The sequence below is a fragment of the Rhineura floridana genome, chromosome 17, assembly GCF_030035675.1.
Source record: "Rhineura floridana isolate rRhiFlo1 chromosome 17, rRhiFlo1.hap2, whole genome shotgun sequence".
Classification (NCBI taxonomy): domain Eukaryota; kingdom Metazoa; phylum Chordata; class Lepidosauria; order Squamata; family Rhineuridae; genus Rhineura; species Rhineura floridana.
This window is the reverse complement of record NC_084496.1, coordinates 13,672,997-13,686,959: the sequence shown is the minus strand read 5'-3', so window position 1 is coordinate 13,686,959 and position 13,963 is coordinate 13,672,997. Positions and strand designations below refer to the sequence as shown.

At 44.9% G+C, this 13,963-nt stretch overlaps 1 protein-coding gene across 3 annotated transcripts in view; it reads right to left on the bottom strand.

Annotated features, from left to right (window-relative positions):
• VPS35L (VPS35 endosomal protein sorting factor like) overlaps positions 1-13,963 on the bottom strand; it is a 97,464-nt gene that overhangs the window by 33,661 nt on the left and 49,840 nt on the right. For all 3 annotated transcript variants that reach the window (XR_009759415.1, XM_061599845.1, XM_061599844.1), the window contains exons 22-26: positions 7,201-7,281; positions 3,808-3,871; positions 3,107-3,205; positions 1,633-1,710; positions 1,229-1,343 (exon numbers count right to left, since the gene is read on the bottom strand). Coding sequence is in view for 2 of the 3 variants with exons in the window: in XM_061599845.1 (XP_061455829.1) it covers positions 1,229-1,343; positions 1,633-1,710; positions 3,107-3,205; positions 3,808-3,871; positions 7,201-7,281 (437 nt within the window). In the remaining variant the exon portion in view is untranslated. The remainder of the gene's footprint in view (positions 1-1,228; positions 1,344-1,632; positions 1,711-3,106; positions 3,206-3,807; positions 3,872-7,200; positions 7,282-13,963) is intronic.

The window sequence follows — 13,963 nt, the reverse complement described above, 5'->3', positions numbered from 1 at the left end:
GACAGGAATTGGACTCCTGCTCCCATCAGCCTCAGCCAGCATGGCCTATGGTCAAGGGTGATGGGAACTGTAGTTCAACCACCTCTGTAGGGCATCTCATGGAGTACATGGACTTCTACTGGGAGAAAGGGCAGAATACAAATCTAATATATAAATAAAATAAATACCGCCAGTTCACAATGACTAACAGAAGCTCTGCAGGGTTCCAGAGGACAGTCTTCTCCAGCCGCACCAAGAGATGCCAGAGACTGAACTGAAGACCTTTGGCATGGGCTTGCTACTGAACTACGGCCGTTCCCTACATTGTGTGCAGTCTCTTTCCAAGAAGGAACTAACCCACATCTTCAAAAAACAACCACCACTCTGCAACAGGAGAAAGAGTCCACAGTGCCTATGTTCAAGATAATTCCCTTTGACATCATCTTTTCTATTGCTAAAAAAGCAACAACTAACAAAAAGGCTTCTACTGGAAGAAACAACTCACACACTCTTGGCTTTTTGAGGATCCTCTCCCCAAACCAGCCTGTGCTGCTATTAGCTCAAAATGTATTTATAGTGATTTTGTCATAACTTGTGTTACATAAACCAATGGGCATTCAGGCATTAAAAAGTAAAGTTTTAAGATTTTGTGTATATATACATATATATTTGTTGCCACCAAAATTAATGCCTCTTGGAAAAGAAAGGTTGAAATATGTTATGGGACTAATTATGTAGCAAGACATTTTTTTTAAAAAAAAAAAGGCAGAGGAAGGTCTTGTTCTGAACAAAACAGTCTCATTAGTAAGTAAATTAGCATGTCAGCACTGACGTTCTTACCATTTGCCAAAAATAATACTAGGATTTAAAAAACATACCACAAGTGCATACGCTCTGTTTGTTTTCTAACTTGCCTAAAAGCAAAATCCAGATTCTAAACACAGGATTTAATCATAGGTTCCGTAGCACTTCTAAGTAGAATGTGCACAGATCCTTGGAATTCTAAACACCGAGACTGCCTTGCCCGCACGCTCTCCAACTGGATTTTTTATAGGCTAAGTCCATCAGCATGCAGGTCCTGTGCAAGGCCAAATGAGCCATGACAACCAAAGATTCAACCTCCTTCCCTAAGTTTTCATACAGAACATTCGAAAATGGAGCGATTCTCGCTCGTTTTCCATGCAGCTAGTAAAAGGTTTCTTAAAATAATAGCTTATTTTTAAAAACGAAGCAAGGTCTTAAAGCTTACCTTGAGAAAGGCACTGGTTTGCCAAAGCAATCTGTCCAGAGTGCAAGTACAGATTAAGACGAATGAAGATGCTCATTAGAGATGGAATTGTAATGAAGCAGAAGGCAACACAAGCCTAAAAGGAGGAAAGGAAAGTTTTCAAAGACTATTGTGAACATGTCCAAAATCAGGGGTGGAAAACTGTGGGCCTCCAAACATTGTTGGACTCCAACTTCTTTCAGCCCCAGCCATCATGACCAATGGGCAGGGATGATGGGAAATGAAACCCAACAACATCTGGCCATAGGAAAAAAAACAAAACCCAGTGCTAAACCATGGTTTAGTGTTACGTCCAAAGCAGGCCATAGAGTTGTCCATACAGAAAGAATTAAAGATGGAAGAAGTCATTCAGTTTTCACACCTACCCTGACAAATGCAGCCGTCTTTCTCGAATGATTCCCTTTCATCACTTTTCTCGTTTCCATCGCCAGCTGGTTCACACTCTGTTTTTAAAAGATTACATTACTAATGGAAGCAACTCTGTAACTCAACCATTTAAGGACTTTGTCCAGCAGCAGTCAATAGAACTAAATGAGAGTTTAAATCCAAATATTCCTGCGTAATCAATATTAGCTACAAGTTTAACTATGAGTTAGCTTCAGGGACGATGGAAGAACACACAGCTGTAATGAAGCACAAGCAGGATTACGCATACACTGTACAAAAAAAAAAGGCAAAAATTCTGCTCAAAGATAACCCAAATTTGCATGAGGAAAAGCCGGATTCTGCGATCAATAAAAATTAGGTAAATTAAGCAAGTTCACCTCTAATTAATTAGACTATTTTTTCCTGATTCTGTAAATAAGAAGAGATCATGTACGAAGCAGGACACAAACTGCACTTCCTGGCAACTCGAAATCTGACCTCGCTAGGTATTGCAAGGATATATTTGCCTTAGGGCAGCGGTGGGGAACAGTCAGCTTATGGACCCACATTTAGATTGAGGAAAAGTATTCTCCTTGGCCTGCCAGGGGGTCCAAATGGCCTGCGAGGCCATTTTCCCCAAACCACACCCACCCATCAGCTGACAGCACTCGAGACGTCATCTGATAGGCAGGAGGGCAGAGTTAAATCTTGCATTAGTTGCACATGCCTGTTCCCAGCAAGAAATAGGAGTTTGCAGCCAAACTGAGAAGGAATTAATGCCCACTCATCAGCTGATGAGCATAGGTTAAATCCTGCTCCATTCAGCAGGATTCCATGCAAACCCCTTCCTGATTCAAGAAGAGGTTTGCGTGGAAACCCCTGGTAAAACAAACGGGAGGAAACTACATTTTAGCAGGGGGTTCTGATGCAAATTCCTTGCTTTCAATGCAAACCTCAGAAAGGGGTTTGCATCACCTGTCAAAATTTGGTCCTCAAGGCCGGTCTTAGGGGCCTTCTTGAAAAAATATATCAAAACTGAAATTTGCTGTGTCAGTGTAGTGCCCTGGAATAAACAGTCAGTTTATGGACCCTCATTTAGATTGAAGAAAAGTATCCTCCAAATGCTGTTCATTCTACATGCAAATAATTCAGAGACAGAAGAGAAAAAGCAGCGATTATAAAGGTCTTTCACTGGACTAATTTGTTGATGGAAATAAAGAAGGCAATTTAGAATATTCAGCATTTAAGAGCTATCAGCTCTTTGTGCTTTTCACTTTGCGGCATTAATGCACCAGCAACATGCCAAATATCATGATAAAACATGGCGTACAAATGCAAATTCTCTGCTGTGAAATGCCTACAAAACTGACCTTACCCTGTAATGAAATGTAAGGAATGGCAATATGCAGCAGGGGGGTGAAATAGCTCCAACAGCCAGGGAAGTCTAATTTATACTAAAGAAGATATGCTCACATGAATCAGCTGGACGAGAACCGGTTCCAAATTACAAAACATTGATCTGGCTTCAACATAAAAACTCAGCTGCTGCTCAAAGTCACGCCCAAACGAAACCTGGATTAAGAAGATTCACAAAGTCATTTCTTAAGACAGGAGACTGTGGCATCCAGTTACCCAGCTCTTTGATCTGCTGCAGGGTAGCACTAACTCTTTAATTCAATGTCGGGGGGAAACAACATCTAGTATTTTCCAAGCAATATAGTTCATACCAGATTTCTTATTTTCCCTTCATCTGACATAACCTCTAGGAACACTCTCAACGCTCTGTTGTGATGGGCACAGAAGAACAGTCTGGCTGGATCAGACCAAAAGGTCAATGCCATTCAGCCAGGTGCTTCTGCAAAATTCACAGTTACAAAGGCAGGCAGAACAATCCTCTGCTGTGCATCTTCTGGCATCTGGTATCCTGAGGTATACTGCACCTGGACATGGAGGGTTTCATATAGTTATCATAACTACATATAGTTATCATATAGTTATTATTTTATTATTATTATTATTATTATAACTAAAGGCTAAGGGCCAAGATATACATTACATTAGATGTATCTGTGTTTTTATGTGCACAAAATTGACCAAAAGTCAAAAATGAGCAGCCACATAAAAGCACAATTAAAATGCAGATTGAAACCCTGACCAGCAGAGCAGATACTCACCATTCTTAAAAATCCATTGATCAAAGAGGCCAACATTCGTTTTTCATCTTCTAGTGTCAGCGCACTACAAAACAGCATCAAAAATTAAGAAGCCCATCTCAAACAGATCGACAGCACCACAGAAACAAGCCCCATTAGATTCAGCGGGGCTCACTCCAGGGCAGGTATGGAGGGAAGGATCCATAGAACTCGGAAGCAGAGTCACCTGATCTGATCTGGATGAATCAGGACTAGGGGAGAGAGATTCCCAGGGGATGAACAGAGAGGACTGGGAGGCCACCTCTAGCCCTGGAACCTAAGGCTCTCCCATCCCTAAGCTACAACATGCCAAAACATGCCTGTAGAACAGACAAGTTGAGCAAGCAACCTCTGGAAAGCTCCAATCCCCAAACTTGTGCTTCGTTTGTCTTGCAGTTGGGACGATCCCTTCCTCCCCACATTGCTACCAGTCCCATTTATCATAGGAAAATAGGGAGATGCTTTATACCAAGTCAGATGTTGGTCCATCTTGCTTAGTATTGCAAACCCTAACTGGCTGTGACTCCCCAGCATTTCAGATAGGAGCCTCTACCTGGAGGTGCCAAAGATGGAACACAATACTTTTTTTCATACTCTAGCACTGAGCTACACACACACAGGGGGTTCCATGCAATGCAGCACTAAATTAAAGTCAGTCAGTGGCATACTTGTTCTGCTGGTGAAAACGTTTTGCGCCAGCAGAATGTTGTTGTGCAGGAGAATGCATAACAGGGTTGCTGGTAACTCAGCTGCATGGAAGATGGTGTGAACTCTTGCACACCAAGTTTCCACTACTAGCACAACTGTTGCATTGGATTCTTCAGCTGGGCTATGTGAAAACTCTCCCGTTTGCTAGAACAAGCACTTGCGCTAGTGGACAGAGAACGCTGGATAGAGCCCATTGGGAACATGACGAGTGGAAAAGGTTTAAGACTTGCACAGATTGTGGCCCAGACCAAGATCAGCAACCATAGCCAATTGTGCTTATGCAATTCTTGTAAAGTGGTTTGTAAAGCAGGCTGGACTTTTCTGGCTTCTTAATTCTATGCAAATTTCACCCCACTGTACGCATGGGCAGGTGTGACTAAATTCCTACTATGAGACAAATAATTAACAGTTTGAATCCACCCTGTACTGGTGAGCAGTCTCTGACAACAAACACATTATTTGCAAATAAACATTTCCAGTGCAATCGTAAACATGCCTATTCAGAAGCAAGTCCCACTGAAACAGAGTCGAAACAAACAAACATACTGCAAATGTAATACATGACGCTGGGCTATTTGGGGGAGGGTTCAAGTTCAGTTTCACATCATAAGCATTTAATTTGGTTACCAAACGGGACTGTAATAAAAGCAAACACGCCCTGATGAAAATGAACCACACTTAATTACAATGAAGTAATCCATCTTAATCCTGGACATGCTAGTCCCTAGTGCATCATTTTGCAATTCTCTTAGTGCAGACACCAGATGGGAACAGAGTAATTGTTCTGGAATACAAATTCAATTGGAGAAGAGTGAACCTCAACTATTATTAGCTCATTAGTGTTTCGCCATCCAATACGGGCATAACAAGAAACCGACGGATGGTGTGTGGCAGCAGCTCTGGGTCCCCGATAAAGACTGCTAATCTGCAAACACGGCCGTGAAACAGCTGCGTTAACAACCCACGCAGTAGGCTGAGTGCAGCCTAAGCAGATAGTTATTTAAAGGGTTGTATCTAAGTTCTACTCAGAGTAGAATTACTGGGTGGTATTCAATGCTAGTCCTACTCAGAGTAGACCCACTGAAGTTAATAGACATGACTAACTTAGGTCACAGAATCATAAGAGTTGAGCCCAATCCTCGGCTCAGTGCAGGAATCCCAATTAAAGCATACCCGACAGGTGGCTGTCCAGCTGACTCTTGAAGGCCTCTAGTGCTGGAGAGCCCACTACCTTCCGAGGTCATTGGTTCCACTGTCGTACTGCTCTAACAGTTAGAACATTTTTCCTGATGTTCAGCTGAAATCTGGCTTCCTGCAACTTGAGCCTATTATTCCATGTCCTGCACTCTGGGGCGATCAAAAAGAGATCTTGGCCCTCCTCTGTTTGACAACCCTTCAAGCACTTGAAGAGCGCTGTCATATCTTCCCTCAGTCTTCTCCTCCCAAGGCTAAACATGCCCAGTTCTTTCAGTCTCTCCTCACAGGGCTTTGTTTCCAGTCCCCTGATCATCCTTGTTGCCCTCCTCTGAACCTGTTCCAGGTCCATTAATTCAATGGGTCTACTCTGAGTAGGACAGTTGGATACAACCCATTCAGTGTAGCTACTCTGAGTAGGACTTAATTGAATACAACCCAAAGGGCTGGATTCAATGCTAGTTAGTCATATCCACTAACTTCAAAGGGGCCTACTCCAAGTGGGATTATCATTGAATATTGCCCTAGGAGGGCAGGTTTCTGCTGGAAGGACAGTAACAAGAGACCGAGAGCGAGAGCCCATCCAGCAAGAAAGAGTTTCCTTACACACTTCAGATATGTCATAGAAACTTTATTGTATATAGCCAAAGGCCTTAACAATATATACAAGTATTGGTTAAAAGGCCCTTCTGGTCAGAACACACGTTAAAAGTAAGACATTCATTAAAAGGCATTCATTAAAAAAGGAAGAAACACTCGGACCTTGGGGGTAGGATTTTATATTACCACCAAATTCTTAATGCGGTGGGCCCTCAACTTCTTGGCTGCCAGCGCAAACTGGGCTACCGAGTGTGTGATAAATAAATATTTATCGGCTAAAAATTCCACTACCACTTCTTGGGGCGTTCGATCAGGGCACAACCGAATAATATATGACAGATATTTTCCCCTAGGATCCAAATACAGGGGGCAGTACAACAGGTAATGGATTATATCCTCAATCTGATTACACCCGCATTTCAAATATGGCAAAAAGGCATTTTAAATGCATTTGTTATTTACTTTGGGCAGAAGGCTAGCCACATCAATATTGCTTTGTTCACTAGAGTCACCAGCCCTTTGCGACAGGGGAAGAGGCACTTTAAACTGGCACCACATCTCACAACAGCATCTGTCACTTTGTTTATCCCTTTCAATGCTCTTAAAATTTGTTCCTTGCCATCTCTCTCTCCCCTCCCCCCACCCCCACTAGTTAAGCTGTGAAGTCACAAGCGTTTCCCAGATTGTTCCTTTGTTGTGCATTTAGAACAAAGCAACTGTTTACCCCGCACCCCGCGCAGATCCCATAGCCCTGAATAAAACCAGCACATGAACAGAACAACAATACTATCCCCCTACCCTACCCTCTTGGCCTCAGAAATGCTCAACAACAACCGTAATTGAAAATGGGATTCATTAAAACAAAAAACTTACTTCACAGAATCGTGCATTGTTTTGCACACATGTAGAAGGGCATTGAGGATGACAGGGTCCTTGGTTGGCTCCTGCTGGTGCCTAAACAACATTTTGGAAAACAAGAATGAAAAGTATCTGTGATAAGGTTAAAGATAACTAGGACCCAGTGGTGGCTCCATGTCAGCGGGTCAGTGAAATGCGCTCCAGGTTTTAGTCTGAACTTTCAAGTAGCTGTCCAGAGTTCTTCAGCTGAAAGTTTGGACTAAAATCCAGAGCGGATTTCACTGCCCCACTGACATGGAGCTACCAGCCGCTACTGCTAAGACAGTAGTTAACGTTTGTCATCTTAGCCTATTGCCATGGCTTAAAGTGAAGTATTCCCCCTCCCCAAAAATGATTTGTGGTAACTATACACATTTACATCTGAGTTATGTGTGAACCAGCCCAGTGTCTTGTGCTACTTACTGGTGTGGTAAGTCACTGCAAAGTGGTTCTAACACATACACTGTTTGCATGGTGAATACTACTTTTGAAACACACTTTCACATTTCACAACTCAGAACAAGTTCAGAACAGTGGAATTCCTTCTCAGGATAAAATACTAGATCTTGCCACCCAAAAGGCACACAAGTATAATATTCATCATGCAAAAATTGAAGTGCCAAAATCATCTAGTGGTCTTGTCAACAAAAATCATCATGAAAATAAGGATTTTGCGCACATCAATGGCATGAGAAAGGGCATGAGGTGGTGAGAATGGGGACAAGGAATCGGACTTTGACTGGGAAGAAGGCACCAGTGACGTGTCTACAGGTGCGCTGGAGTCTGAGAGCTCCCGCACTGCTGCTAGTGACAGATCCGCTCCTATAAATCCCATTACCAGTGAGGAAGCCCAACCCAGTCAGGAAGATACCTCTCCGCCTACCTTTCATCTCTTCCTTCACCCATTCCACTGTCACCACCACACAGCCCCCTCCTCCTGTTGGGGAGGACCTTGCTGAGGCGATCCAGTCGCCCTCCCCTTGGACTTGTAGGCTATGGTGCTGGCAATCTCAATGAGTCCTCACTGTTCCTCTGAGGAAGAGCGCTTGTCTGCACGCGCTCTCTCCACAGTGATACACAGTACACGCAAGTAGGGTGCCTGCCCATCCTTACTTAAGATCGGTAAGGAGGCGTGTCTAATCGCTGTGACATCTTTGTGCAGTGAAGTTGTGCCTACTTATTCCTAGTAATGATGCTGAATTCTGTGTAACCTATGTGCCCGTTCCTGGAGCTGCCTGATCGGACTAGGGTGATGCATGCCTTGGTTACATCCTGCTTAGACTACTGTAACGCTCTCTACGTGGGGCTGCCTTTGAAGACTGTTTGGAAACTTAAATTGGTACAAAGAGCTGCAGCCAGAATGCTAACCGGGGCTGGTTACAGGGACCATACAACTCCCCTGTTACAACAGCTCCACTGGCTGCCAATTTGTTTCCGGTCACAATTCAAAGCGCTGGTTTTGACCTACAAAGCCCTATACGGCTCAGGTCCAGGCTATTTCACAGATCGTATCTCCCTACATGAACCTGTCTGGGATTTGAGATCTTCAGGTGAGGCCCTTCTTGTGTTCCCCACACCTTCGCAAGCACATATGACGCAGACACGAGATAGGGCCTTTTCGGTGGCTGCCCCTAGGCTGTGGAACTCCCTTCCGAGTGAGGTGCGATCAGCTCCCTCCTTGCCGTCTTTCCGGCGACAAGTAAAGACTGTTTTATTTCAACCGGCATTTGGGATAGAGAACGACCAGGATTAAATGTCATAGGTTTGGTGATTACATTATATGATTTTATTATTTTAAATTGTCCGCTGTTTTTAACCTATATTTTATGGTTTTAATTTTTCTCATAGTTTAATTCTTTTTTAATAGTATACTTCTGTATGTTTTAATTGGTGTTGTTTTTAGTTGTAAGCCGCTCTGAGTCCTATTGGAAAAAGGGCAGGGTAGAAATAAAGTTTATTATTATTATTATTATAACCTGTAAGCTGATTCCTCAAGCGTTCTGAACGGAAACTTTCCATTAAATCTACTAAAGAGAAGCAAACCTCTGCATTCATGTCTGACTTCAGTGGGTTCAGGCAGGATAGTTTGTTGCAGCCACCAGTACCTCCACCTGACAACTCCATGACTGAGATGGAAGCAAGCACCGGGATGAAGGAGGGCATACAGAGAGCTCTAGAAACCATGCTAGCCAAGCTCCAGAAACTTCATGCCGAGATTCAAACCCTGAGAAACGAGACCCAGACTTTTTGAGTGAAAAACCAGAACCTACAACTCCAGCTGACCCAGCTTGGGAACAACTTGAGAGACATGCAACGGGGTTGCTCCAGGCCAGCCAGTGCCCGCGCCTCATATCAAGACCCCCGCCGGGCTGCCCTTCCGTTACAGCGGAAAGCAGGAGCAGTTTGCAACTTTCATCGCACAGTGTGAGCTGTACACCAGAGTACGGCAGTCAGACTTTCTCAACGACTTGTTGAAAATGGTCTTCGTGATCAGCCTACTGGAAGGAGAGGGCGCTCAGTGGTCTACCCCTCAGCTGCCACGGTGGAAATCTTTTGAGATCCATACAGGAAAGCCACAGTAGCCCACCAGCTGGGAAACCTGTGCCAGGGCAAGAACTCAGTCACGACTTATACCAATACTTTTCGAATTGTGGCGCAGGAAGTGTATTGGAACGAGTCGGCCCAGATGTACCAATACCACAAGGGCCTTAACGATGAGATACTGGATGAACTGGCGCAAGCCCAAGCCCCCAACACCTTATGAGAGGTCATCCAGCTGTGCCTGCAGACTGACAGCTGGCTTGAAGGTCTTCACCTGGAGCACAGGGCTTCCTTGGTTCGACCAGGGCCCCAGATTCCCTCTGGCCACATCTACTTGCTGTCCAAACCACAGTTGGCCACTCTAAGGGACTTCCTTGATGTCAACCTGAAGCAGGGGTTCATTCGCCCTTCCAAGTCCCCACCCTTCGCTTTTCGTCAAGAAAAAGAGTGGTGAACTCCATCCCTTTGTATCCCCCCTCTCAGAGCATTCCCTTTTTATATATATACTTCTCCAAGGTTACATACACACCATATATTTAATGCACATTTAAAGCACATGAATTTCCCCAAAGAATCCTGGGAACTGTAGCTTGTCAAGGGTGCTGGAAATTGTAGCTCTTCGAGGTGGTCAACTACAGTTCCCAGGATTTTTGGGGGGAACCGTGTGCTCTATATATGCATTAAATTATTTATGGAATTGAGTTGGATTTAAAGTGCATTAAATGCATTTTAAATGTAAGGTGCAGATGAAGGCCCAGAAAAAAAACCCAGAAAATTCAGGGGGGATGGATTCCCCCCCCCTGTTTTCCCCCTAAAAAATGGGGGAGGGGTTAACAGAAAGCCCCTTTTTTCCCTCAAAATTTTCAGTTTTTTTTCTGGGCCTTCACCAAAGCCTTTGGGTTCCCCCGATCTTGCCAATACCTCTCCTCTTGTACACAGATAGTGTTGTTTCAGCTACGTGAAGGACTGGCTCTCACAGAGCTGAGGCTGCTATTATTATCTGATGAAGGTGTGTGGCACTTCGACATCCAGCAACACACACAAGGTGTTCTGCATTTCCATTCAGCTCCTTCTGCTCCTAGAGGCTGCAGGAACACTTAAGCATGGTAATTAATGGTTCTTTCCATCTATCTGGATTATGTCTCCCTGCTGCGTAGAAGTCTTGTCATAGAAAATGAGCACTCATTTGAAGTGCTCTTTGATTATAGGGCATTAAAAGCTCTACACTCTGTTTACTGCACAGCAAAGGTGTTACGAACACACAAAAGAGCCCTGTTGCTCTCTGATGGAACAAAAGTACAACGAAGTCATCACGAAACAACTGTTTGCCTTCAGTTACCCACAGGCCAGCCTTTCCCTACTTGGGGACCTCTAGGTGTTTTGGGCCACTGGTCTTCAATTTCAGGGCCCACTAAAGGGTCATAGCCTGACCTCAGGTGGGTCACAACAGCAGCACAACCACCAGTCAAATATTGTTACTAGGGGCTGCAGCCTCTGTGCGCTTCACATGCCAACCCCATCACCCAACCCCAGGAACAACAACCGCAGTTACCCCCCTCGCCAATCCTCTACAGTGCCACCAAGTGTTGCTACGTGACCACTGGCACTGACCAGCTCACACTCTTCGGTCGCTCGCCCATCTGCCCACCTCTCTCGCTCCCCTCATGGTCACCTGCCTCACTCACTCCTCGCTCACTTGTTTTCCCACTGTCCCTGGCCCAGCTGCCACCATGGAACGCTGAAGTACAGGCATACCCCGCTTAACGCTGCTTCACTTAACGTCGCCTCGCTATAACGTGCATGCTCCATACGCGCGCTTCGCAATTACGGACACTTAATGGCATGACGCCGCTGCCATCTAGTGGTGATTGCAGTGCAGTACATGCATAGATAATTGCTTCACTTTAAGTACATTTTCACTTTACATACACGCTCTGGTCCCATTGCGTATGTTAAAGCGGGGTGTGCCTGTATTCACACTGCAGCACCACCTGTCTGTGGCAAAGTGAACTGCAGTGTGACGACCTGCAGCATGACAACTTCTTAACACTTTTATGCATTAGGGAAGAAAAATTAAGAAAAGTGTGTATGGGCTAGAGGTGGGCCCTCGGTTTGAAAAGATTACAGTGCCTAATTGTATTTCATAGTTAAACTACGGAATTCACTCCCACCCGAGGCAGTGAAGGCCACCAACTTGGATGGCTTTAAAGGAGGATTAGACAAATTCCTGGAGGAGAAGGCTATCAACAGCTACTAACCCTGATGGCTATGCTTTTCCTCCACTGTCAGAGGCCGTCTGCTTGTGAAAGCCAGTTGCTGGGGATCACAAGAGGAGATAATGCTTGGATTCTGCTTGTGGGCTTCCCATAGGCATCTGGTTGTGAGAACAGGATGCTGGACTAGATGGGCCTTTGGCCTGATTCAGCAGCCTGGCTCTTATGTTCTTATTGTGGAGGATATGGGCTACGATGGCTATGTTCTACCTCCACTGTCGGAGGCAGTATGGCTCTGAATGCCAGTTCCTAGGAACTCCAACCTGAGGGCACATGCAGACACTAGACACAAGATCCACACACAAAATGAAGACTTAACCACAGGAGCAGAAAACCCACAATAAGAAGCTTGAGACAGAAGAATCGGATTACAAGCACAGCTAAACAAAGGAGGTGCGCTTCGAGGAAAGGCAGGAAATGAGCTGGTACCTCAGGGGATGGGTCCCACAGTAGCTACCCTGCAATGTCATTTCCTGCCTTCGAGCACTAGGAGAAAGTCAGCCCCCTTGGAGGTATCCTATTGACTACTTGAGAAGCCGTTTTGCTTAAATTCTGCCCAAGATACGGAATACCATACAAAACTGTGCACTCACTGAACAACAGAAGATGATAGCGATGACAACAGACCAATTCACAGCAGCCTTTTTACACAGAAGAGGCTGCAGAGCAGTGAAATGAGCCTGTATGGGTTAACAGACTTGGCTCCTCTGTTCTGAGCTGGCCAGCTCCAGCTGAAAGAAGGGAAGAAATCCCGTTTTTCAAAAAGACCTCCAGCTCCAAAGGAAAAAAGGAAACTAGCTGTAGTCAGTGGGGCCCTGTCCTGCAATAAAGGCCAGGTCTCAGCTGGAGATCACTAAGGAACCTGATGAGGAAGAAAGAATGCAAAGTTCTACACTTAGGAAAAAGAAACCAAATGCACAGTTATAAGATGGGGGATACTTGGCTCAGCAGTACGACGTGTGAGAAGGATCTTGGAATTGTCGTTGATCACAAGCTGAATATGAGCCAACACTGTGATGTGGCTGCAAAAAAGGCAAATGCTATATTAGGCTGCATTAACAGAAGTATAGTTTCCAAATCGCATGAAGTATTAGTTCCCCTCTATTCAGCACTGGTTAGGCCTCATCTTGAATACTGCGTCCAGTTCTGGTCTCTGCACTTCAAGAAGGATGCAGACAAACTGGAACTGGTTCAGAGGAGGGCAACAAGGATGATCAGGGGACTGGAGAGACTGAAAGAACTGGGCATGTTTAGCCTTCAGAAGAGAAGACTGAGGGGAGATATGACAGCACTCTTCAACTACATGAAAGGCTGTCACACAGAGGAGGGCCGGGATCTCTTCTCGATCATCCCAGAGTGCAGGACACGGAATAATGGGCTCAAGTTGCAGGAAGCCAGATTTCGACTGAACATCAGGAAAAACTTCCTAACTGTTAGAGCCATACGACAATGGAACCAATTACCTAGAGAGGTAGTGGGCTCTCAGACACCGGAAGCATTCAAGAGGCAGCTGGACAGCCATCTGTCGAGAATGCTTTGATTTGGATTCCTGCATTGAGCAGGAGGTTGGACTTGATGGCCTTGTAGGCCCCTTCCAACCCTACTATTCTATGATTCTATGAATTCAGCCTGCCTAACGTGACAGACACCTCCTAGGGAGAAACCCTAGAGAAGTTCTGGCCAGCCAAACAGCTAACAAATAGCACCAGTTTGTGTGTGGAATATTGCTCCATGCAATTTAGGGGCTGGCCAGTCCTTAAGGGAAAAAAGAAGAACCACACAGAAGCCTAAGACACTGATCTCATGACCCCAGCTTTGTTGCTCTGTGGATTGTGATGTCCAAAAGTAACCAACAATGTAGCTCTAAAGGCGATGGAACTTCAAGCTGGTGTCAAGATTAGAAAAAAAAAGCATTGCATGCAAGG